This window comes from Prinia subflava, chromosome 3, assembly GCF_021018805.1.
Source record: "Prinia subflava isolate CZ2003 ecotype Zambia chromosome 3, Cam_Psub_1.2, whole genome shotgun sequence".
NCBI classification, from domain to species: Eukaryota; Metazoa; Chordata; class Aves; order Passeriformes; family Cisticolidae; genus Prinia; species Prinia subflava.
Genome location: NC_086249.1, coordinates 47,436,968 through 47,462,674, shown reverse-complemented (window position 1 = coordinate 47,462,674; position 25,707 = coordinate 47,436,968). Strand labels below are relative to the sequence as shown.

The 25,707-nt window shown below is 37.2% G+C and overlaps 1 protein-coding gene across 4 annotated transcripts in view; it reads left to right on the top strand.

Moving 5' to 3' along the window:
* DGKH (diacylglycerol kinase eta) overlaps window positions 1-25,707 on the top strand; it is a 169,590-nt gene that overhangs the window by 76,389 nt on the left and 67,494 nt on the right. For 3 of the 4 annotated variants that reach the window (XR_010079655.1, XM_063392161.1, XM_063392162.1), the window contains exons 3-4: window positions 14,689-14,799; window positions 17,038-17,118. Coding sequence is in view for 2 of the 4 variants with exons in the window: in XM_063392161.1 (XP_063248231.1) it covers window positions 14,689-14,799; window positions 17,038-17,118 (192 nt within the window). In the remaining 2 variants the exon portion in view is untranslated. Of the gene's footprint in view, window positions 1-14,688; window positions 14,800-17,037; window positions 17,119-25,707 lie in introns of those variants that run through there. The other variant, XM_063392163.1, reaches the window with a different exon arrangement.

Here is a 25,707-nt window from a genome sequence, read left to right as displayed (position 1 = left end):
ATATTTTTAAACACTGCAGAAAACTTACTTTGCAGTGATTTGTTGCTTCATGATGATATATTTTAAAACTTTTAAAAGATTAAACAATTTTTGTGCATATTAATAATGTTCCTTTTAAGTACAAATCATCACTGTTGTATCTAAATTTAAATCTTATCCAACAATTGTTCTGAAATGAACAGTGCTTTCCGCTTTTTAATTTTTTTTCCTCAGGTTTTACTGTTTATATATCCATTTGTGCTCTAATTGGACTCAGCTCATAGGTTCTTACTTTTCATACTAGAGGAATGTTAGTGGAATTTTAAAATTGGTTGTATTTTTACTTTTTTTGTGGAACTTCTTCAGACAACTGCTTAGAACTCGCTTCCAGCTATCCTTAGAACAGGAATGTTCTACTTTGATATAAAGTATGTGTCCTCACTACTGTTAAGCAGTCGTCTGTTTAATACTGTGGGGCTTGCTTATCCAGAAAGATGTCCCTACTCTGGATAGTGCACGTTCTCTCTGTGGTTCAGTATTGATCCTGTTTGCTTATTGAAAAGGTTTCTAGGTAGGTGACTTAAACAGCTCAACTGAATTGTGTGGTTTCAGGGACACCATGTATCCAATAACAAATTCATGCAGAGACTCCAAAGCATAGTTTTTCTCAGGTATTGATTATTCATAATGAATACTGTTGTTCATATGGATAGCTCTTGATTATTCATAGCATATCTGAATGGCTGCTGTAAATTGGAGGATGTAGTGTCACACTGCAAGAGACTCTTGTTGATCTGTGTGTGACTTTTCCCATCATCATCATCGATGTTTGACTTAGTAATCTTTCTATTCCTTACCCTTCTTTTGTGCCAGTTCCACCTTAAGAATCCTTTTTCTCATTTCTCTTTCCATTTAACTGTCTGTATCTACTTTTCACATTGAAATGGTAATATAAATTTTGTTGGGACTTAGTTTAAAACTGACATATTCCTTCCTCGGGGTGGTTTAGTAAATCCTCTTCATATCTGGATTGTTTAAAGCTGCTCTTTGGGGTGGTAATTCCTTGTTTTGTGCCCTGGACCAGATTCAGCCCATTTTTGGTCCAAATATAAATGGCATCAAAAGGGTGCTCCAAGTCACAGCAGGAGCATCTTGCCTTCATCTTTTTAAGGCAGCAGAAAGTAAAACTACTATATTCTTTAAAAAAACCTACTAACATGCAAAGAAAACAGTTCCTTGGCTTCAGTCACTGTACTTTATGTATCAGAATATTAATTTTTAGTTATGTTTTTCATTAACCTGTCACTCCATTAAAGTCAAGTCTTTGAGAATTATAAGTAATAACAATTTAAAAGATGGTCTATATTGGAACTGTAAAAATTGCAACAACAACCAGCCTAACTAGCAAGTTACAAAGGGTACAGATGGCTTAATTGTTTGAGAAGCATATCATTGGTGAGATGAAATAAAAAAAAGGGGAAAGGGAAAAAAAGAATATTAATCACATTTATTCCCAGACTTCTTGCTGGTGTAAGTCTATATCAGGAATCTGATTGCAAGAATTGAGTGATAAGTTCAGGTAATTACTCAGGTGACTGAGAAGTTAACTCTTGATATGGGTGCTTTGACTATGTTGTCACATTTCTTTCATCCAGGCCTTTGTGATCAGCACCTCTATTGTTTGAAACCAATTATTAAACTCACAGTACCTCTGTGCAAAGGACATTTTCAACTAGTCTTTTTTTCTTAAAGTATTCCACTTTAAGGGACTTTCTAACAAGAAAAGAGTTATAAAAAGTAGCTAGAATTATTTTTCTTGGAATTAAGATAGCATAAGGTCACAATTACCTAGCCGAGTCTTTGGAGCTTGGCTAATTTAAAGGAGAGTAAAGATCATCCTGTAATTTAAAAAATTTTATCATACGGCTTAGATCTGAGTAATATATTTTAAATTATTTTAGCTGGTTTTCTATGGCTTTCTCTGCGTGTGGATAAATTCTAATGTATCTCAGCCTCTAGTGCAAAGATAATGGGATGTTCTGGCTCAGAAATTTTGGTGGGTTTAGTGCTCAGGAGACCTGCCCTGCCTTTGTGCTCCAAATTACTGGTCCCAAGGCATGCACGTTGTGCATTAATCATTGCAGTGCCTAAGGTATTGTCTCAGCTCAGACTTAACTATTGTTGGCTGCTTGACCTGAATGAAACACTCCACAGTGGCTGCACCCTCCTTTCCATGACTGTCACAGTGTAGGAGACAGCAAGATTTTCTAGGGTGTATTTCGTAAAGCCCTCCAGCTCTTGTCTTGGGGAAAAGATGGCAACTCCAAATGTTCCCTAAGTACTTCATTCTTAGAAATGGGATGAATCTCAGAAGTTTATTGTACCTGTATTAAACACAAGCAAGCAATTATGAGGATAAAAGTCTCTCAAGCAGAATACAGTAGATACCAAAGAAACATGATCAGGAAATCTTAGAGGAAATATGATTAACCATATCTATTTTTAAAAAATATTTTCCATGCTTTTCACATTTATGTGAAAGGCCAGTAGAATAAATAGGACACTTGATCTGCATTCCGGAGGAGAGTAGAGCTTCTCATGAATAAATGCTGTTGAAGATGGTGTGAGTAACTTCATTGAGAAGTTTCCGAGCATAATCATGTTTACATCTGGGGCTGTATGTTAAGCTTAATCTTAGCATATAACAGGATAGAAGACTTTCATAACATACATCCACTGTGGAAAACAATTCTCCATCTTTGTTCTGTTTAAAAATACTTTTAGATGTAAATTGGTTTGGGCATTGATTAGTGGACTGTCAATTACTTTGGTCAAAAAAAAAGAACAACCTTATTACTCATTTAATAGCTGTGTGTTCATATTATTTTCTCCTGATGAAAAGTTAGTGTGATTTTAACAAAAGAAATTTGGAGTATACCAAGGACCATAATAATTGTCCAATTGAGTGCTCTGTCATTAAAAAGTTCTGTGAGTTAGTAACAGCCTTTGAGTTAATTTATTGATGTTTTACATATGCATCATTGTCCTACCAAACCACTTTATGAGTTTGAAGTGCAACATGAAAAGATTACACAAGGGAATCCATTTTAGTGGTAAAAAATGTCTGTAAGTGAGGGCTTTACAAACATCTTAGGAAAACATCTTCTGGGAATAGTTCAAGGATAGCTGACAAAGAGAGATGAAGACTTCATTCAAATAGAAAGAAAAGAAGGATGTTGTATTTTTGTAATGACAGGTTATGTGAAAACTCCGATTTTAGAGCCTCCATTATTCTGTCTAGGGATTCTGTGATTGGAAACTGAACTTGTAAAGATTATCTTTACAGAAGCAATGAATGCAGGCTTATGAGATGCTACAATTCCTGTTGCATGGAATCATAGAATGGTTCATGGAATGGTGTGTGTTCAAAGGGACATTAAAGATCTTCTGGTTCCAACCCCCCTGCCATGGGCAGGGACACCTTTCACTAGACCAGGTTGCTCAAAGCCCCATCCAGCCTGGTCTTGAACACTGCCAGGGATGGGGAATTGACAACTTCTTTGGGCAACCTGTTCTGGTGTCTCAGCACCCTCACAGTAAAGAATTTCTTCCTTGTGTCTAATCTAAATCTACCCTGTTTCAGTTTCAAACCTTTCCCCCTTGTCTGTCATGTCCTGACACATGTCCTGTCCCTTGTAAAAAGTCCCTCTTTCATGAGCTCCCTTTAAATACTGAAACTCATCAGCTCAGGTAATAAGCTGTTTCCTAAATTTATAATGGTTGAGTAGGTGCATGTGTAATGTTTATATGTAGCTGCATAAACAAGTGAATGTGTCAGCATAATGTCTCTGGTTACAGAAGGCTGTTAGTTGCCTGAAAGTAAACTTCAGATCTGTTTGGCACTTACTCAGTATTACATCACAAACTTTAATTTTCTCCAGAATATACCAAGCTATAAAATACTTACCTACTAAATTTAATAACTCAAAAAGAATTAAAATACAGTAACTGGGACTGGAATTTCTGGTGCCAATTTGGCCTCCAGACATTGTGTAGAACTCTGGATTTTCATAGAAGAAATCTGCATTGGGAAAAAATTGTGCAAGGTGTAGGTTCCTGAGTAATATTTGCAAGGAATTCTAGGAAAAGCAATCTTAGAAAAAAAGGTGCAGTTTTGCTGCAGGGGCTTTCACATTTAGAACTAACAGAAATTAAAGCCAGAGAGAATGAGTTTGTCATAGTCCTACAGTCTTAAGAGCAGTGTACTGCATGGGTGAACAGGACAATTTAGAAAAAACTTGCATAAATAGGAAGCGTACAAAAACTGGAAGCAATGACAAGTGATCGAGGAGGCATTTGGAGAAAGAGTCCTGCGAGGGTGGGATTAGGAATGCCAAAGTTCACCTGCAGTATAATCTAGCAAGGGATGTGAAGGCCGATGAGAAGGTCTTCTACAGGTACACCAGTAGAAGGAGGAAAAGTGAGGCAGACTCATGGCTGCTGCTGAATGAGGATGGAAAGGAAGCCAAGATACTCAATGCTTTCTTTACCCTGGTCTTTACTGTTCACACCAGCCCTCTGCAATCCCAGGTATCTGTGACCAGTTGGAAAGTGGTGAAAGGTGAAGGAACATCAAGTTTGGGAATGCTTAAACTGCATGAACACAAGTCCACTGGTCCTTCTGGGCTACACATCTCAGTGCTGAGAGAGCTGCTTGATGGCATTTCAAGGGCATTCTCCATTACCTTTCCAAGGTTGTAGGCACTAGAGGAGATTCCTGAGGACTGGAGAAAAGCAAACGTCACTCATATTCAAGAAAAGGGAGAAGGAGGATCTGGGGAAGTACAGACCAGCTGCCTCATCTCTATTCCTTGGAAGGCGATGGAGCAAAATGTGTGGTGATTAGTGGCACAAAGTCCAGTTAGAGGTCAGTCACTACCCCTGGGGTTGTTACTGGGGTCAGTGCTGTGTAACATCTCCCTTAAGGCCTGGATGATAATGCAGAGTGTATCTGCAGAGTGTACGGACAATACAAAATGAGAAATGTCTGACGTGCCAGATGGCTGTGCTCACATTCAGAGAGCAACAGAGAGCAGGAATGGGCCAGCAGAAACCTCATGAAGTTCATCAAGGCAATGTCTTACATTTGAAGAGGAGGGATCCTGTCCTGCTGTAGCAGTGGACAGGCTTGGGGCTGACTGATAGGAAAGCAGTGTGGCAGCGGAGGGTCATGGGACAATGAGGACCAACAGGATGCTGGGCTGTGTTTGTGTGGGAGGATTGGCAGCAGGTCAAGGGAGGTGATCTTCTACTCATCCCTGGTGAGGACATACCCAGCGTGCTGTGCCCAGTTCTGGGCTGCTCAGTACAAGTCAGACATGGACATGCTGGAGAGGGTCCAGTGGCAGGCCACAACGATGACTAAGAGGCTGGAGCATCTTTGATATGACAGGCTGAGAGTCTGAGAGATCTGTGACTGCTGATCCTGGAGAAGGCTGAAAGGGATCATATGAATAGATACTGAGGAATACTTACATCTGAGGAATGTAAGGAAAACAGACTCACTGGTACCTAGTGACAGGACAAGAGGCAATGGGCACAGATTGAAATACAGAAACCACAACATTTAAACATAAGAAAAAACCTATTTTTGACTTTTTTTTGCCTTCCCTTTGAGGATGGTTGAACACTCAAACAGGTTTAACATTTGCCTGGGGAGGTTGTGGAATCTGTCCTTGGAGATACTCAGATATATGTATGGAGATACATAGATATCCTTGAGTGAACTGCTCCACATGACTGCTTTGTAAGGTGGGCTGGGCTGTATGGATCTCCAAAGATCCTTTCCAATCTCAACTGTTCTGTGATTCTGCAAGAGCTGTGCTCCTTAATTGTAAATATATTGAACCTGAGCCTACAGTACCCGAATTAGTTATAGAGTACAAGTATTTAAAAAGTTCTGTGCTATGTCATGTTTCAAAATGCAGTTTTTTCTCCTGCAGCTTTGTTTACAAGTCTATGTTTTTCAACATTCTTTCCTATAATTCTCATCTCTAAGAACAGGAATTGTTAATGACTTTATAGTTTCACTTTCATTACTTCTGAAGGCCCTATCTTTAAAAAGCCATTTATGAACGTTTTTGATTAAAATGAATTGCCACCTCTCGTGAGATGCCTAATAAAATGGTAAGAAATCACAACAACATTCATATGGAAAAGAATAAATAAGGGGTTTTTTTTCAGTATGGAGATCATAGAACACACAGTAACTGATTTGTCTCAGGCCACACATAAAATCTATAGTCAAAGTCTCTGGAGTAGCTATTCTGTATTTCTGCTTTCTCTAAATAGTTTTGATGATAATCAAAAAGATTTTTCACTGTCTGCAATAAATTAGCTCTTCTAAGTGCTTGTTGCTGGACATTATCAATCTTTTCCATGTGGCATATTTCACTAGTATAATTTTACTGTCATCACTCAGATTTACAGCTTTCTCACTTAAGGATGAATTTTTTGATAGTGGCAAGTATATTGGCACTTGTTTTCATATATACAGGTAAGTGAGAGAGCCTTATATTTGAGTTGTTGTAGAATATTAAAGGTTTTGTTGACTTAGCTATTCTAAAAGTAGAGTGTTAAGACTGTTACTGGGAGAATGCTAGAAAATGTAACTCAAAACATGATTAATATGTATGCAAGGTCTTATCTGCCATAGAATAAACCAAAATTAGGGCCAATGTAGACTCCCAGTAGAGTGCAGCCATTGAATTAGATTAAAGCACATGGTCTCTGTATCTGTGGGCATCAGAAACACTATAAAAAAATCAGGAGTGCTTGGCTATTCAGTTAATGAACTTCTCTTTTCTTATTCTGGACGTAACAGGATTTTGTAGATCACAAGGCTACAGTATCTGTGAAACTGGTGTCTTGTCCCTGTGGACTTGAGCAGTGACAAGGTACCAACTGCAATGACCAGTCAGTGTGTAACAATGACTGCTATTTTAGAAAAGGTTAGGGAGTGAATGGATAGGATGGTATTGTTTCTTTTTCATCTCTTCAAAGAAGTGATAAAGACACTAAGAACTTCTTTAAATCACATTTGTGTGATACTAAAATTTCCTGAAATTGTATCTTTACAATCTGTATGTTTTGGACTAAATAAAGCCTCTAGGTCCCTTCCAACTGGACAGCTGTATTCTGTTTCACAGCTCTTCTTGGCATTGTGGGATTTTGGTTGCTAAAAGCTTTTTATCTTTCCTAAATTGATCAGCAGAAGTCAAATAGAGGTGTGGAAAAAGCCTGCAAGAAGGAAATGAGTTGTTCCCCAGCTTTCCCTGAAGAGCCACAAGCTCTAAGTGACTCTGTGTAGGCTCCTCTCTACCCAGTGTAGCTTCTAGGAATTCTGACAGCATAACTGGAATTTGTTTAAAGATTACCAAAATGACAAAAATGAAAACTGCGAGAGTTAAAACACAGAAGATTTGTTATAATGAGCTTAACTTTGGTCTTGTTTTCAAGAAGGGATCGTTTAAAAGTTTGTAGTCGTGTTTAGGTTTTTAAATTATATGATGCTTCTGTAATTTCCTCAAGTAATTAATCAACTTTATTTGCATATTGAAACTGGACAAACTAGAGGAAGTCTGCTCTTTTTTGTGGAAGTGTATTGGGATTTTTTTTCTGTATCTTGCTGTGTGAGGTGGCAAAATGGTTTTCTTTTGGCCTACACTGCATATACTTCACTGATTGGCAAGTGTGTTGGGCACTGCAATTGAGAGAGTCTAGATTATTCTGGTAAAGGAAACAAATCTTTTGAGGTGAATGCTTTGACTCTTTATTATGAGTTTTATTTCTTATATTTTTTTATTCCTGAAATATGTACCATCTATATTTTTCTATCTCAAAATCAGTTAGACTTAGTTGGTTTAAATTTCTCTGCTTGAAGCATGTGTAATTTAAAAACAACTACTGAAGCTCCAAATGGTAGCTGTGAAATACTGCTCAAAGTTAGCTGAGTTGTGCTACAGCACCAAAACTCTTAAATCTTTGGCACCAAGTTGCAGTCCTATGAAGTGTTTTATCCTTTTTCAGTGGATTGCAGCTGTTTTATGCCCTGATTAATGAGAACACAGAGTGAGAGCAACATGAGTGTAAATTAGGAGTTTTAGTACTTGAACTGCAGATAAAGTTGCTTCTCCATTCCCAATTTAGTATCAACTTTATAGCTAAAATAGGGTATTTCTTTCTTTTTTTTTTTTCATTCCAAGTCTAATATTTTATCCCAATATGGCAACATCTTACTAATATTTGTTATGTGCTACAACCTCTATTTTTAAATCAGTCTGCTAATTGCATTTCACATTGCTACTAAGATATTTTTGTTATGGCAATTTCTCTGTACTTTCATATTTACTTCATGTCTTTCTGCATTACCATATGTTCCAATTAGTGGAAGATGGAAGCTTTTTAAAAATTATTATTTATTTTAACAATAGTAGTGCAAAAATCTGTTTCCTTACCGTAGGCTAGAAGGGATCATGAAGGGAGGTTGAGGAAGAAGGGCACTGCATAGCTGTATAATTGCATTTATTTGTATTAGAGTTTCACATAGGCTAGAGTCCATCCACATAAATGGCCCCAAAACATGGAGTATAATAATAACTTTGAAGAATCATAGTGTTTATTATTACACAGAAATGGTGGTGCTTAATCACAAGTTAGTGTTTTGGTGGGGTGTGTGGCTTTCATTCTGAGATTTTGTAAAGCTGTTTTCTCACAGCTAGCTGATCTGTTTTTTTTCTTTACTAGGACAGGGATAACTGTCATCAACAGTGACAGACCGAGCACGTGCATGTACTGCATTTTGTGATTTCTGTCACTGGTGTAACCTGGAGGATGTGTTAGCAGCAGCACCCTGGGGCATCTCGGTTGAGGCAAATGTGCTTTTGGCACCCCATGATACAGCTCCACTTGCTCCACTGAGCTACCACTTCTTGGTGGTACTTGTTTTATTAAGATTTTCTTGATATTAAAACAATGTTACTTAGTCAACATACTGATTTTCAAATTTATTTTGATGCTTTTTAGCTGTATCAATTAATAGATTCTTTGTTTGGTTTTAATTTTTGAATGTTAGGGTCCTTTCACTGGGAACAGGAATCTTCAATAAAAATGTAACCTTGCAGTAAGCTGCTGCTAAAGTTTTTATTCTTGGTAGATAATATCTATTTTTATTTTGACATAACTAATGAAAAATCTGTCAGGCTAAGTGACAGTAATGGAAGCTGCTATATGGAGATTGTCAAGAAAACCACAGGCTTGGAGTTCCCAAGTCATAATTTTAATATAAATCAAGTGTTTGATTGTCACTTTTTAAATAATAAAAATAATTTTTAATCCACTGTACACATAGAATATTTTAAGGGATTGTGAGTTAGTATGAGCTGTGAGATTTTACCTTGTAAAGTAATGAAGGCACTGTCTGCCTAAAGCCATACCTGTGCAGATGGTGAAAGTGTTCCAATACTGAAAAGAAGAGGGTTGGTTTTATTTCGGTACTCATTGGTAAAGTCACAGGAACAGGAAGTATTACAGGAGAGGGTTAATATCAAAGAGTGTCATCATATATATCATACATATCATATCAATCTCCCTCTCTCTCTTCAATTGCCTGGTCTGTCAAGAATCCAAATACTTATTGTTTTGGTAAATAAAGGCCCAGGCCCACTTGCAAATACAAACATCAGACTTGAGAGCAAAAGAAATACTGTCTACATAGCAGGAGAGATTCAGCCTGTGAAATTTTTTGCTTGGTTGCACAATGATCCACTTTCAGCAGTGGAATAGAAGAGGCTGCTCAGGAGCAGCATGTGAGTCTGGTGGCTGTCCATTCCCATGGTACTTCCCCATGGCAATTTAAAGGGATCATGTACAGCTACACTGTTCTTGAATTTGTCTATTCTTTTTCTTTTTTTTTTTTTTTTTTGCTTGCTGATGCTGCCTGCCTGTAAAATCTCTTGTGACAACAAGCTTCATAAAATCACTTCTTGCTATGTAAAGACAGGCTACTTTTTATCTTTGTTAAGCTGATCTCAATACAGCAATACAGTTTTGTCACATTCCTTCTTGTTATAATGTGGGCATAGGTGTGCTATAGTTCTGCAGTCACCTTACTTTTCCTTAGTGCTTTTTCAAACATTGTTCATTTCGCCCTTTTGGTCTTATGCTTCAGTGTCTCTTGTGAGGCAGCTACTGTTGTGTGAATCATTTATGTTGCCCTTCTCTGTACCTTCTCTTAACCCCATTTCTTGAGTTAGAGCAGAACTGTCTGATACTGTCTATAACAGTGTTATAGAGCAGCAGAATTCTATTCTGTCTTGGCTTTGTTGCTTTTCTTAGTGATAGGCAAAATTGTATGGCATTTCTGGCTGTGGTTGAGCTTAGAGAACTGTGAACTGTGAGTCACAGATCTCTTCTTTACTCAAAGTTGATGTGAGAATGTTAATGAGGTTTAGATTTTTCCTTGAAACAGCTTTCAGTTCACAACATGCCCTTTTTCCCGATTTAGTTCTGTTAATATTTCTTCAGTATTCCTTGGTGGGAAGCATTGTCAAAGGCTTTCTGAAAATCCAGATCTGCAGGGTCTTTGTTTATCTACTTGCTTTCCTCAACATCTCCTGAACTCGTGATACATAGCAGGGCAGTATTGTCTTTTACAAAAGCTCTGTTGACTTTTTCTGGTTGGATATGTATGGGCTCAGCAATATTCCTTTGTATGGACTCTACTGTCATACCAGGAGTGGATGTTGGTATCAGTGGTCCTTTTTGGACCTTCAAGGCTCCCAGGTCAATGCCACCTGGCCCACAGGACTTAGTGATTTGGCTGGTCTAGTATTTCCTGTATATGCCCTTCAGGTCGATGCAGCTGTTCTGATATTGTGGAGAACATGCTGTGTGAGACACCATCTCATCATCTTCATTGGTAAAGACAGATGCTGAGGATTTGATGAGCTTCTTTCCTGTGACCTTCTTATCCTTGAGTACCCCTTTCATCCTTCTGCTGGAAAATGATCCTGCCAACCTGCTAGCTGTGTTTCATCTTTCACAGTTTTATGAACATTTTAGTCTCAGCATGAGCATCTGTTGCAAGGTTATCTTAAAATTCTTCTTCATGCTCTTAATTTCCTGTTTGCATTTGACTGCCCTGTTTTATGGCCTTTCCTGTTCTCATTTTAATCCTCCTCACTTTCAGAAATTTCCTCATTTTCTTTATTCACTCTCCTGACACATTTGGAGCATCATGTCCACTTACTTACATGAAAAGAAGTTGAGGGTAGGCTTTTGCTTTAATCAGTTAGTGTTTTAATTTGCAGTTGCCAATAATGGGCAACTTAGTTTATAAGTTTATAATTTTCTAAATTCAGAATATTTTCTCCTTTCTTTCTGTCTTTCTGGCAGCAGCAGAATTAAAAAAAACACCTTTGCAGAAATCTGGAGCTTTACAAAGTGAATGAATTAGAAGTAAGACAAGGTGGTTGGTTTCATTTGAATTAATAACTTAGTTTGGCTTTTCAGGTGTTAAACATTGGACATTTTTAAATCTGATGATACAAAAGAGGATGTTTCTCATTTTTAGTGACCCAAATACCCACAAATCCATATTTTTTTTTGTCATTGAGATTTTGGAGATGCAGAATTGCATTTGACATTCTTGGCTAATTGGACACATATGTACTCCTTAATTTTATGAGAAATGGTTGTGATTTTTGTAATTAGATTTCTTCTGGAAGATATACCACAGTGGAACACTGTGATGTTGTGATTATAATATTGTCAATAATTTTCTTTACTAATGGCTAAAATAGTAAAGATTTTTAGGGATTCTGTTCTATTCTGTTCTAAGTATAGTCCCATACTTCTGGAGGGACATTGTATTACTAGATGACACAAGATGCAGGATGGGGAATTTCAGAGGTTTTGACAAGCTGATGAGAAGTAGTTCTGTAAAAGTGAGAAGTGGCGTGGGACTGTGGTATCTGTACTTCTTGTTTCTCTTGAATTGCAGTTGGAAAGGAGTTAATATAATTGGAGTGATTACTGCTTATGCATAAGATTTCATGTCCAGCTGAGATTAATTATAAAAAGGCTTCTCAGAACAGTGAGATCTTGGAGCACTGTCTTAATTAGCATGGGGAGAAGAAAAAGAACTACTTTCTTAAGGTGTAGTTATAGCCTGATCATTGCTTTTGAAAAACTTAACATGACCCATGCGTAGGCAATAATGAGGACCCAAATTCAACAACTTGGGAGGTCCCTTCCAGTCTCAAATTACTGGAAATTCTCTAACTTGGTATAGACTCAGGAAAGCATTATGGGCAGATTACTTAATGACTGGAATTTTAAACATTTTAAAGTCTAAATGAAGTTAATTAAGGGTATTGGGCTAAAGCTTTGTGCTCAGTTGTGATGCCTGCAGCCATGGATTTTTTCTATTTAAGATGGTTAAACCGCAGCCCAATATAGTTATTTGTGGTAAAATGTAAATTTCACGAATGTACTTCATTAAGTGCTTCTACTTCTTTGGTAAATGTTTACCAGAGTTTTTGAAAATTTTGATGCAAAAGTAAGTTCTGTAGAGCCTGCAAGGTTATTTACTGCCATCCTTAGGAAGTGGTTGACTTGCAAGTGGTTGACTTGCAAAATAGATTTAATTTTGAAGGTATTGGTTTGATATTAGGGATATTGGTGTTTAAGGAGTAAGTAGAAATAGGAGACAATAGTTTAGTAGGCATAAAAATGACAAGAAAGAATTAACTAATTCTTTAGTGGATAATATGTCAAGGTTTAGGGAGCTTTATGGGTTTTTTTAATTAGAGTTTAAAATTCCCAGAAGTATTAAGCATAATATATATTCTGTGTCTCCTAGTATACCTAGTGCACTTTAGGGAGTGTGGATTTCCTTCCATTTTGGAAATTTTCCCAGTAAGTCAGTCATGAATGTGGAGTACCAATTTCTTGGAACTGAATTTCTCTAGTATTAACATCTTCTGACCCTTGATAAACACATAAGTCATCTACTCCCATCCTTGTGATGAGCTTCCAAAATCTCAGAGTGCGATATGAAGCACAGGTGCTGCACAGCTACAACAGACAGCTTTGGAAAAGTGCTTGTATTTGCTAACAGATTTAATCTATTTATATCATGGAATACTAGCTTATCGTGGGGTCTGATCAGAAAATTGCAAAGTGTCTTAAAATGTTGTGTGGTGAGCAGCCCCTTTCCACTGGGAATTGCTACACCTTAGCTAGAGCCAGAGGGCTGAGACTGAATCCACTGGTCCAGGCTGTTGGCATGTGAAGCAAACTGTGACAAATCTAAACTTTCAGCTACAATGTTTAATCAGAGAGGTTTGCTTTTTTGAGTCCATTCATTCAATCACTTTGTGGTGGTTGGACTGCACTTTTGCTTTGTGATGTTAAGACCACCTGAATGAAGGGTGGGATCTCTGTACATAACAGCAATATTTCTCATTTCAAGGAAATGGTAGGAAGAGTAAAGTGCTTTTTGCTTTTTCTATGTTTTTATTACTTGCATTAAAGTTCAGGAGAATTTAATGTTTGATAATAGAAGATGTTTATGAACTTTAGGTCAGGTCCTGGTTAAGTTTCCAGAAGATCTGGAATAACTTCCAATGATGTTTGTCCCACATTGTCTAGAAATTGTAGTTTCAGGGTCTTATCATGTTATTACATTACAAATCAGAAGTATTCGAGAAATAGTAATCTTGCAATATAATATCCAAACATACTCACTTTTTCTCGTACCTCTTCTGTACTTCACCACGAAAGAAAATTTGAGACCTATGCATTTAGTATGCTGTGTTCGTGTTGTTTTGTCTGATTAAGTGGAGAATTTCTGTAATCAGATGAATCCCACACACCCTGGTGCATATACCTTTAAAATATACTAATTTCTCTCTTACTCATTTCAAAAAATGGGCTTTATATAGACATGATTCAGTATGCAATGGAAAGGTTTGGATCAGTGAGTCATTTTTTGCCTAAAAATATTTGCATCGTAAAAATATCCCTATCTGTTACTGTTCTCACACTTTACAGATAATAATTATCTCTAATGGCTAGCTGATTTCATGCTGAAGGCTTCAGTTCAGAAATACACTCAAAGTCTTGCATGATTTGCATCAAATTGGATTATTCCCTCTATTGTAAAGTAATTCTTATGCTTGAATCAGACATATTTAAGTACCCTGTTGAATTAGTATCTGTGTGGAAATTGTTTTTCTCCTCAACATAATCAATTTTGGAACTGGAAATTACCTTCTGTTGATGGTTTTAGTCTTTTTTTTTCCAATTTGTGCCTCCATCAGTTGTTGCTCACTTTAATATTTGTGGCTTTGCTGCTATCCCAAAAAATGAATTATTTTGTGTGTATCTTCAGAATAATTATATGCCTCTTGACTGCCTTTTCAGTTTACATGTAAAATTAGCATTTTGCCAAGCTTGTCATTGTTTCAAAAACAGTGCAAAATCTGGTGATCCAAAGAATTAGTCTCTATTTAATGTTAACAAAGTTTAAAATCAGAGTTATTTGAGGTATAACATAAATTTAAAAAAGCATAAAGTTAATCTAGATGTGCAGCTGTTTCTATATGTTTCTATTTACCTTGGTTTCTGTATTTTAATATTTTTCAGACAAGTATAAAAGAAGGATTGCTACTGAAGCAAACCAGCTCTTTTCAGAGGTGGAAAAAGCGTTATTTCAAACTTCGAGGTCGTACCCTTTACTATGCTAAGGATTCAAAGGTAATTCTGTGCTAATGGTAACACTGTTCAAAGGTAATTTTAGTGTCTAGTGCCATTTACTCAGTTTTGTTTCGGTTTATAAGTTTAATACATTTAGTAAGTTTAATAATAATAATAATAATTTAATGATTTGTTCACTGTTGTTTTATATAAAAACTGCTGTATGTAGGAAGTAGTGTGTTAACTTTAAGGGAGTTTGGTAATCTCTCTTGATTTTTTTGAAATGAAGTTTATCACCGTTACTTTAACCTTTTTGGCTATTCAGACAAATAATAAAGTGATGTTAATGAGTTGTGGGGTTTTTTGTGGCTCTGAGACAGTCAAAAAAAAAGAAAATTGGATAATACTTAGAAGTTATCATTCTATTAAAGGCTGCATTCTATTAAAACTCTTCTGCTCTGATGCCCATAGAAATAGTTATGTGGAATCAAGATAGGCTGATTTTATGCCAAAACTGATATATAAGGGAAAAAGCTGTTTCCCATCTATTGAATTTTTTGGTGGGAGAATTGGGGGTGGGCAGAGGGGAATACTTATCTTCTCTTTGAAAGGCATTTCCTTCCTCCCTCCCAAGGCTGGGGCCAAGAGCATTTTGGCTGACTCAGATTGTGCTGTTCCATAGCTGTGGGTTTTACTGTCCTTTACCCTGTGGGGTTGCAGCATCTCATGGGGGCTGTAGGTGAGGTGCTTCAGGTCTCCATCATCTTCTCTAGCCTTGTTTTCTCAACAAAAGTCTTAGTAAAGGCACAGAGATCACTCCTTGTGGGACTATAGGGCTGCAGCTGCATGGTGCACAGTTGGGTGGCCATAATGAATCTAGGAAAGCGCCGTTGCTCAGGGAGCCCAGCACTGCAGTACCTCTGCTGTCAAACCTCTCTGCACTGGGTGCCGCCACGAGCACTTTAGATAAAGGATAAGCATGGCAGATAAGACCTCTGAGAAGGGGTCAAATCACAGTATGATGCTGAGATGTTTTGAAAATGTCAGCTTGCTCTGTTAGATGAGGAATATGGGATATTTTGGGTCTCTGTTGGTCTCACTCCAACAGGTCTGTGCCCTTGCTATCTTGGGAATCATGGAACTGTTGTAACGTGTCCAGAGGAGGGACACAAAGATGAGCAGGAGGCTGGAACACCTCTCTTATGAAAGTGGATTGAGAGATCTGGGACCTTATAGCAGCCATCAAGTACCTAGAAGGGGTACAAGGGAGCTGGAGAGGGGCTTTTTACAAGGGCATATGATCAGGGGACAAGGGGGAACAATTTTAAACTGAAAGGGGAGAGATTTGGATATTAGGTAGGAAGATACTTTTTACTGTTAAGGTGGTGAGACACTGGCACAGGCTGCTCAGAGAAGCTGTGGATGCCCCATCCCTGGAAATGTTCAAGGCCAGGTTGCATGGGGCTTTGAGCAACCTGGACCATGGCAGGGGGTTTGGAGGTAGGTGATCTTTAAGGTCTATTCCAGCTAAAACCATTCTGTGTTTCTGTGATAAAGATGAGAAAGAAGGTGTTATGAGTAGGCAATTGTGCCAGTACTCTAATGCTGAATCCGGGCTCTAATGCTGAAACTCCCTCAATATTGATTCTCCTCCCTGTGGCATGGAAAAGGAAAAACATGGTAGGGCCAAAAAAAAAAGACATTTTTGTTGGACTGTTCTTCTGTGCTACAAAACCCATCATGAGCATAACAGAACCTAATTGATCTTTTGCCAGAGGCTGGAGGGTTTAGAGTAGACATGTATTTCTCTTGTTGAAACATCAGACAAAGTGGAGGGGATCTCTTCAGCCCTTTGAGATACATCTTCTCATGTGGATACTGTATCATAGCTTCCTGTTTAGAGTTTCATCCTGAAACTAAAGAATTAATTTACATTTTACTCTGTGCAAATCTCTTTCCTCTGACACTACATTTATGATACACCATAGACACTCACATAAAGCTTCATCTATGTAAGAAACCCCCTTCTTTTAAAAGAGATTTTAAAGCAATATAATTATTGAGTCTTTTTTTTTATGCTCTCATGTACCACTTAGAATAACAAGTAGGACTGTGTTTAGGGGCCAGTTATGACATTTTATCACATCATCGGTGTGTTCTGTTTCATTCACTACTTCTATTTTCTACTCTTATTTGCTAATTGAAATAGACACAATGAAATTAAAGCAAATTTTGTAAGCATACCCGAAAGTGCACTCAGACTTAATATAATGCTTCTATGTTCTTTTCCCTTCACAGTCTCTAATATTTGATGAAGTTGACCTGTCAGATGCCAGTGTAGCTGAATCAAGCACAAAAAATGTCAACAACAGCTTCACGGTATGGAACAATTTAATACTGTTTTTGAAGGCTGTGGATAGACTGTTACTAAGAAAATCAAGAATCTTCTCAATTGCTTATTTTCCTCTGTTTGAAAATAAAATGTCTTTTTTTTTGGAAGGGGTTTAATATATGAGAACAATACCAGGTCAGCTATAGAACATTTTATTTCAGAGAGCAGAAGTGTCAGATGACAGTTCTTTCAAAAGATCATGATAGAAGGCCTTAAAAATACAACAATAGTTCTTAGTACTTACTGGTACAGCTTGGGTTTGTGCTGTAGTTTCTCTTTGAGGTGACATGCTGAATGAAATCAAATGTAATTGTGTTTTTGTTTTGATTTTCTTATAATAAACATTTTTGGTTTCTTCCCATATTGAAATGTATTTTATTTTTTTCACTGCCAGTCAAACCCATATATGTTTCCAAGTCACTTGGAAAAGCTGTCCCTACAGTTGCATCCTGATTCTGATACTGCTGTAAGAAACATATAGTGTTCATAAATCCCCATTTTTGTAAGTTCACAGGTGTTTTTTACACAAATGGTCTTTCATTTATTGTTCAACTGTGTGTTAGAAGTAAATGATGTCTAACACAGTTCCTCTGCTGATTTTTAACCTCTGGAAAAAAAAATTCTAATGTGAGCCAGTTATGAGGAATACCGCTGGTGCAGTTGTCCTTTTGAACGACATCTTGAGATGTCCCACTGACTGTAATGGCATCATTTTCCTTAACCTGCTTGTCCCTTTATTTGCTGTTAACATGTTAATTTTTCATTTTCCTAATGCTTTTAGTTCTCCAGGTGATCCATTTTAATCCATATTACCAGTCTTGGTTTTTCTTCTCCAAAGCAGTCAAATGCAAGCCTCATGAGGATTTCATAGTTTTTCCTTGCTGTGGAACGTCCCAGGCTGAAGCAGTCAGAGCACTTCAAAGACGTGCTCATGTTGGCCTTTACAGCCTAGTGTGTTGTGACAATCTAAGCTGCTTTACTGACTAAGAATGCCATTAAAAAGACTGCTTTGATGGAAGGTCTCACATGAGGTGGTGGCTGTGTAAGGTACTAGCCTGTCTTTTGGAAAGGTTCTTTCTGTTGCCTAGAAGTCCTGCTTCTTCAGAAAAGTGGGATGCTTGGACTTCTTGTTTGTTTTTGTGTTTTGGTTTTTTTTTTTTTGGTGTGTGTGTGTGTGTTTTTGTTTTTTTTTTTTTTAATTCATTTTTTTTCCTTGTTCAATACTTGGTATTGAACTGTTGTTCTCTAATTCTGTAGGCCCATTCAGCATCTCATTCTTCATCAAAAGCATGTTTTTCTTCTAGTATCAAGAATTCTGGGGAAGACATTAGTGCAAAAAGAAATATCTGGCTATGGCTTTAACAGCTTCAGAGACACTGTTTGTTTTCATGTCCTGGGTACTTTAGGGCAAACAGTGTTTTCTCTAAGGAGTCTTCAAACTCATTTTGAAAAATTATTTGGATGCAAAGCTTTCCTGGATTGAAGAATTGTCTGATTGGACTGTGAAATATGGTAATAGTCGTCATCTGGCTTAATCTTTTGGCTTCTTTCTTTGTGTTTGCCTAACCCAGTCTCCCAGCAACACAGCTCTGTGAAGTGAGACATCTCTGACCTCGCCTGCACTGGGCTGGACTCAGGGGCTGGGGGTGGAGTGGGTGGTTAGCTCTCCAGCAATACTCCTTATAAATAAAAAGAAACTTTTCTTTTTGCCTTTTTATTTCCTTCCATCCTAAAAAGATAATTCTGCCTTTCTTAAAATTATGGGTCTTTTAATTTATGTTCTAAGTGATCTGTTAGCATTCTCTTTGTTAAAAAAAGCAAAAATTAAATCTTTAACTTTAGCCTTCCCTAGTTAATGTGCTCTTCTTGTTTCTTTGCCTCAGCAGATAATATTTTTAACACAAACTGATGTAGATGGAATCTACACCAAATGACAATTTTTCAGGAAAACACACCTTTAAAAATTTATATCAAAAAATTTACTTTTTTGTTTAAAAGTAATTTCATCATTTCACTTAAATCCCACCCTTTCCCCTCGATTTCCCATCCTCAGCATGTAGAAGTTACTGTTTTTCCTTCTTTTGCCCTTTCTAGTTTGTCTGTTTGAAGGCAGAGGTGTGTGTGTCAAGTTTTTCCATGCTCTTTTTTTGGATAAAACTCAAGTCCTAAAATTAGTCATAATACACAGATTTAAGGTTGGGTTTATTTGTAATGCACAAGCTTGCAGAATATTTTATGTAACTAAATAACACTGTTTGTTGACCGGAATTATTTTTGCTATCTTTCTGCAAACAAGTTGAGGTGAAAGGGAAAGTTGAGGTACATAATATCTGCTAATTAAAATGCAGTGCTGATAAACTTAAATCAGCTCATTTGTTTCATTTTTTTCCTTATTGCTGGTGATATTACCTTTCAGTGAACGATCAACTCACTTCTAGCCATGACTTTCTAGTGCAGAACTTTGCTTTTTAAGTTTATGAAGTGTTTTGTAGTTCTGAGCACCCTTACCTAAAGGTTAGTAAGTAACCTAGAAGGAAAGGTGTCCCTTGACTTCAGAGCCTTTACATAAGACACTCAAGGCTGGATTCTTCTTACTGCCTTGTTAGGTACCAGTGTCCCAAGTCTGTGGGAAGAGAGAGAAGAGGTTCAAGCAGCCAATTCAGACCATGGGAGATTTGCATCAGCCTCTCCATCAGCCACATGAGGAGCTAAGGCAGGATTTTACTCAGCCCATGCCCAATTCAGTGGTGTGAACGAGTGCTGAATCCTCATAATGATATTGGGTACTCAGGAGAACATGTTTTTCCCCAGAACTTTGCTTGTACCTCGGAGGGTGGTTTATGTTGTCTCAGCACAGCCAGAGGAGTGTAGCTGCTCAGCATGTTACCTCTTTGGGGAGGCTCCTGGGATGAATCACCTCCCACCCTTATTGCACAGAAGCAGATGGGGCAATGACCAATTCTGCTGAGAGCTGTAATTCCTTGTGCATATTGGTTTGCAGGGATGGAAGTTGGCTTGTTGATATCTCGAGTACATTTAGAAAACCCCTCTTTATTGTTCTCAAAATGAGACTCAAGACCGATTGAGGCTGAAGAGTGCTCTCTGATGTGCAAGCGTGGGCTTGTAGAGCAGCAGTGGTGTGCTTTTGTTCTAACAGGTACAAGGAATGGGATTTTTAAATACTGAAAGGATTCTTCAACAGGCATATTCAGATAATGAAGTTCCTCAAGGCAACAAAGGTGATTATGGGTTATGATTTAAAAGGAAATTATCTTAGGTGAACTTCAGGATTAAGTTTCAACCTCTGCCTTGCTTTTGATGCTGAAGAACTGATGCACATTGCTGAGGAAAAAAATCTGTAGATGTTAAGCACACTGCCCCTCAGTAGCTGAGCCAGTTGAAGTTGTATAAAATGCTCTGAGTTACTGTAAATCTGTGCTAGAGTCTCATGTTAAATGCATAGGCTTCATGTAGCAGCACCTGTATTTTAGTCCATCCAAACTTTTGTTTGACACTTTTAATTCAGCTATGCATTTTTTGATGGTAAATTTAATGAGAAATAATAATATTACAGTAAAATACTGGTTTTGAGGCACTACTTTGTATAGCTGGCTTTATCTAATCTCATCTAAGAGTAACAGGGGAAATAATTTCTCTGTTATTCTAGAAGGTCCCCTCCAGGAATATGAGAGTTAGCATACTGTATGATACTCAGGATGGGGATTCAGCTTGTCCTAACTTCAGGATGGGACTTGATGATGGGTTTATAGGCCCCTAAATTTAGGTATCTAGAAGAAAATTAATAGGTCTTTAAAGCAGATTTCTGTAATTGCTTAGTTCAGTTTAGCCTCTAATGATTTATTAACTCCAATGATTCTTCCTTAGCTACAATAGCAGCTTTGTCATCCAGAGCACCTAAAATGTAGGCCCTTGCTTTCAGCTTTCTGAATCAGGTGCTGAATCAAGTGTTTTTTGTTGAATATACATCTTCTAAAAGTTGTCATCTTGAGGGGGAGGAAGCTGCAGTAGGCAGATCTGCTATCCTGGAAAGCCTACTGCAATTTTCAGTAATTAGAAATGAGCTGAAAAGGAGACTTGATGTTCCAGCTAATAACACTGATTACTAGGATTCTGGATATGCTTGCAAAAATGTCTAACATAATACATTTTTTCTGATTTATTTGTTTTAGCAATGCTTTAGACCATGTAGACCATACAATCCTGATTATTTATTCTGTGAAAAAACCCCTTTGTTTGAGAACTTTTAAAGTGCAGGGCTTTAACAAAGTTTTCTCACCTAGCATTGTGGTGCAAAGGCAGTAGAAAGTTATAAACTATCTTGGGGTTTTCTGTTTGTTTGTTTGTTTTTAAAATTTTATTACCTTCATTTGATTTGACTATTTTCCAAGGTAAATAATCTTCATTAACATTCTTCTATATTCTTAGCTGTTCTTGCTGTTCTCCTGACTGTTATTCTGCATCATCATCTTGTAAGTGAAGTAACATGCTTGATGCTCAGGGAAGCACAAATCACAGACATTTGGAATTATTTTATAAATTAACGCCCATTTACATTCCATATGGATCCCAAGTTTTGTCTATTTTCTGCAGTGGCATAGTGTGCATTTTTGTGTCCCCTATACTAAGATCCTTCTTCTGTTAATTTGGAGCTGTGTGTAATTCTTAAATATTTAATTTGTCCTTCTGTGGTGTGTATTTATTTGTTTTTACTAATGCTGAAATTTTTCAAGTCACTGTAGTCTCTACTTAATACATTCCTTGGCTCACTTTGAAGTGCCTTGGAGATCAAGAAGGGGAACTAAGTAATCAAAATTTTGTGCTGTCTGCAAATATTCCTGTATTGCTGCTTTACACTTCTCTTTCAGTTTAAGAATCATATACCACAGAATTTTGTTGGAGAATAATAAGATGTTTATAATCTCTTAATCTTTTTTCATATTAAATTTCTTCTTATTCCTTCTTACTTTTTTACATCCCTTAGCTTTTCATCTCATTGCATGATGGTGAATAAAATAATTGGTCTTTTCAGTTCAATGACTTAATTAAACATGATTATGGATCAGCCTGATGTTTTAACTTTTCTGAACAAAAGTACTTAATTTTGTTCTAATTAATCACTTTAATTAGTTAATCCTTTTATGGGTTCAATTTTTAATGTATTTTTTCATATTATATTAAAAAAGACCCAAACAAAACATGAATGGCATTTCATTAAAGTTAGTCCCTGAATGTAACTTTGTTACAGAAAATAAAAGGGTGGTTTTTTTTTTTCTCTGATTTCCACTTCTTTTGCTCAGACATACCAGTTCACTTGGACTGAAAAGTAGGGAATTCGGCTTAATATGTTTTTAAACAACAACAACAAAATCTTTAGGCAGTTGTCTATGGTTTTCTTAATATTCTGTAAATTTGTATAGATTTAAAAAAACCAAAATATTTATATATGCTGATTTTTCTTGGATATATTATTTTTAGAAGATTTGGGTTTTTCTATAGGTTAATGAAAAGGTTAATTCTATTGCAGCAACTGTCTTTCAAGTGTGGTTAATATTTATATTGTCTTCTTCTAGTTTATATTTTTTTCTTACAGACCTCTGATTTTCCTTATTTTCTATCCATATTTCTGAATGTAGCATATCCTATGTCTTGGTTGGGGATGTAAAGTTTATTGGCATATGACTTATGTGGAACCAGCCTAAAGGATAAAGTAATTCTTTTAATCTTTGTATCTTCTTGTTTTCAATGGGAGGTGGCCCAGTTGTACTGGAATTCTTGCAATTTGTCAGGGTTTCAAGTTGAATATTGCAACCAGTCCTGACAGGCATATTGCTTTTAGCACTTTATTTCAGTCCTGTTGTTTCTGACATCAGTCAGCTCTGTTTTCATCATGGAGATTAGCTCCTTCCAATTGATTTTAGAGAACTAACTTTTAATACTCACTCTGGGCTTGGGAGACAGAATGTGTTGCCAGAGTTTTGCAGTATGTTTCAGAGATAGTGTTAATTTCTCTGGATTTGGACATATTTTCTTATTTCTTGCAACTGAGATTTTTTCAGAGTTGTTGTTGAGACTTTTTTTCAGGGACTACAAAAACTTCAGGGAATGTGAGAACTGCTTATCCTCCCCCAAGCCACATCAGGAAGAAATAAGAACAGCCTTTTCCCTAAGAGTTTAAAACCTTTCATCTTTGGGTTTGGTCACTCCATTCTGTCTTTTCAAATATTCGAGAGACAAAGAGAGATATTCCTAAAGCTGGGAATAATTATCCTAATTTTTTTTTTTAATTTGAATACGCTAATATCAGTTCAGTTTTATTACTAACTCAAGATTTGCCCGAAGTTTAGGCTCTTGAGCTTTGTTTGAGTGCCGAAAGCTTAGGGATTCTAGTAGAGGTATTTCTCTGCTACTGTTCTGCATGATTATGAAATCCAATTTACTGCAGTTCCATCTCAGTGGACATCAGGAGATGGTTCTTTACTGATAGCCTCAAGCCTCTTTCAGATGCTCTTCTGCCTCAATCTGGTTTGTTTTCAAAGGACTGCTCACCTGAAGGTTACACAGACCTTCTCTGTCTGTCTGCTGCTTTTATTTCACTGTCTTTCTTACTTCATTAGTTTGGTGAAATCATCTGGCTACTCCTGTGTTGGCAGGCTCCTAAGATCATGGGGTCAGCAACTACCCTCAAAGTTCCAAACTTGAGGTGGATTCCCTTGATTTCAGCTAGTGCTAAGCAAACATTGCCTGTTTGTAGCCTGGATTGATTAATTTCTCTGGTTTGCTCTGTAAGAATGTTCTGGAGCACAGCTATCTGCAATTTTTTTTCTTTGTAAAAATCTATTTTGAGTAAATGTCTATATATAGACTGTGTTGACGTTCTCTTGAAGGGGACAATCTTGCTTGACTTCTCCCTTTAATAAACTACAGGGACGTGAAAGGAATGGGTTTGTGTTTGGAAACATGTTTCTGGTTTTTATCCTGTAGATCTGCAATAATCTCCTGGATTTGTGTATGCTTTGAAATTTCCTGTGCATTCCAGTTGCGTGTTGATGTTGTTAACAGTATATACTGATGATGCTGGGAGTTCAGACACATTTGCAGAAGTCTGCTTTAAGTACTGTCCTCTGGTGAGCTGAATCCCAGTCTCAGAGGCATTGTATTTTAAATTTTGCCCTTGGGATTAGTCAGTGCATGGCACTGTTTAAAGATGGGGTAATGGCATATCCAGACATCCCCCATGCCCTGCTGGCATTGCAGAGCAGGGCTGACAGGTCCTGCAGTGACATCTGCAAAGGTGCTGGGGCATCTTTTGTCTCCAGAACATGGCTGGAAACGGCTCAAGTTCCTCTGCTGGCTTCACCAGCATGACTCAGCTTTGCACAAGTAGCTAACTCTTGGAATGGATTTAGTTTTTCCCCGGTTGTGAACTATCTGCTGTTTCATACAGATGGTGATTAGCCTCTAAGTGATGAAGGCTTTTTGATGCTCCCAGCCCGAGCAACACCCAAACCACAGAAAGAGAGGGGAAGTGCTTTGGATTCCATTTTGTTCAATTTTCTACTCAGGTTTGGGATTTTTTTTTTTTCCTATATTCAGGCAGTTTAGAAGTAAGACAAAAACTGAAATAGCAAATTAATATGCTTAGGAAAAGAAAAATTTGACAAAAACAATTAGTGTGCACTTGTGATGCATTTAAGGTTTTTTTCTTCCATTTAGCACTTGCTCATTTCCCCTCCCTCTCCCCTCCCATCCTCTGGCAGTGACAAAAAAAAATGTAATGAAGCTGAGAGCTCTTTGAGTGGGACTTTCAAGTTTTAAGCTTCTTTTCTTTGACTTGATGCACTGTCCCTAGAGTGTCTGGAGGTGTTGAAGGTTTAAGTTTCATTATGAAAAAAGCAATAAAGTGTTTCAGCTGTGATGCTAAAAATCCATAGATAAGTTGCTTGAGATTGATCTGTTACAAGGAAGCTGAATACTTTTAAGAGAGAAAAAAAGGGATACTTAAAAATGTGACCATTCTGGTCTATATTATACATTTTGATTCTAGTGGCATTTGCCTGGAGCTTGTTTTCCACACACTTCATGCTTGGCAGAAATTTTTCAAAAACAACTTGCTGAAAATTTCCCTTTTTCACTGGTGAAGCATTTGGGATGTGGGGAGAATAAGCACTGAGGTTTAGCAGATTTCATTCTTCCTGTACTTTTAACTTAACCTATTCTCTGACGTTTCTTTCTGTTCATGCTTTAAAAGTGGTTAAAATACCTATAAAAACCTCAGAAAACATCCCTCACTGCCGTTCCTGTTTACCAAATAATTTTATAAATAAAGTCACTGGTGTAAACTTGGAAAAAATTTCCTGTTTCTGGTGAGCAAGGATGCCTGGCTTCAGGCAACTGAACGATGTTTAAACAGGAATCTGTTATTACAGACAGAAAAAAAAAAAGTCCTTTGCTGGTTTATTTTGTATAAATTTGCACTAGTGCCATTAAATATGTTACTTAATGTTTTCCTTAAAGTAGAGAAGCCATCCCATCTGATAGAAGTGTAGTGAGCTGGT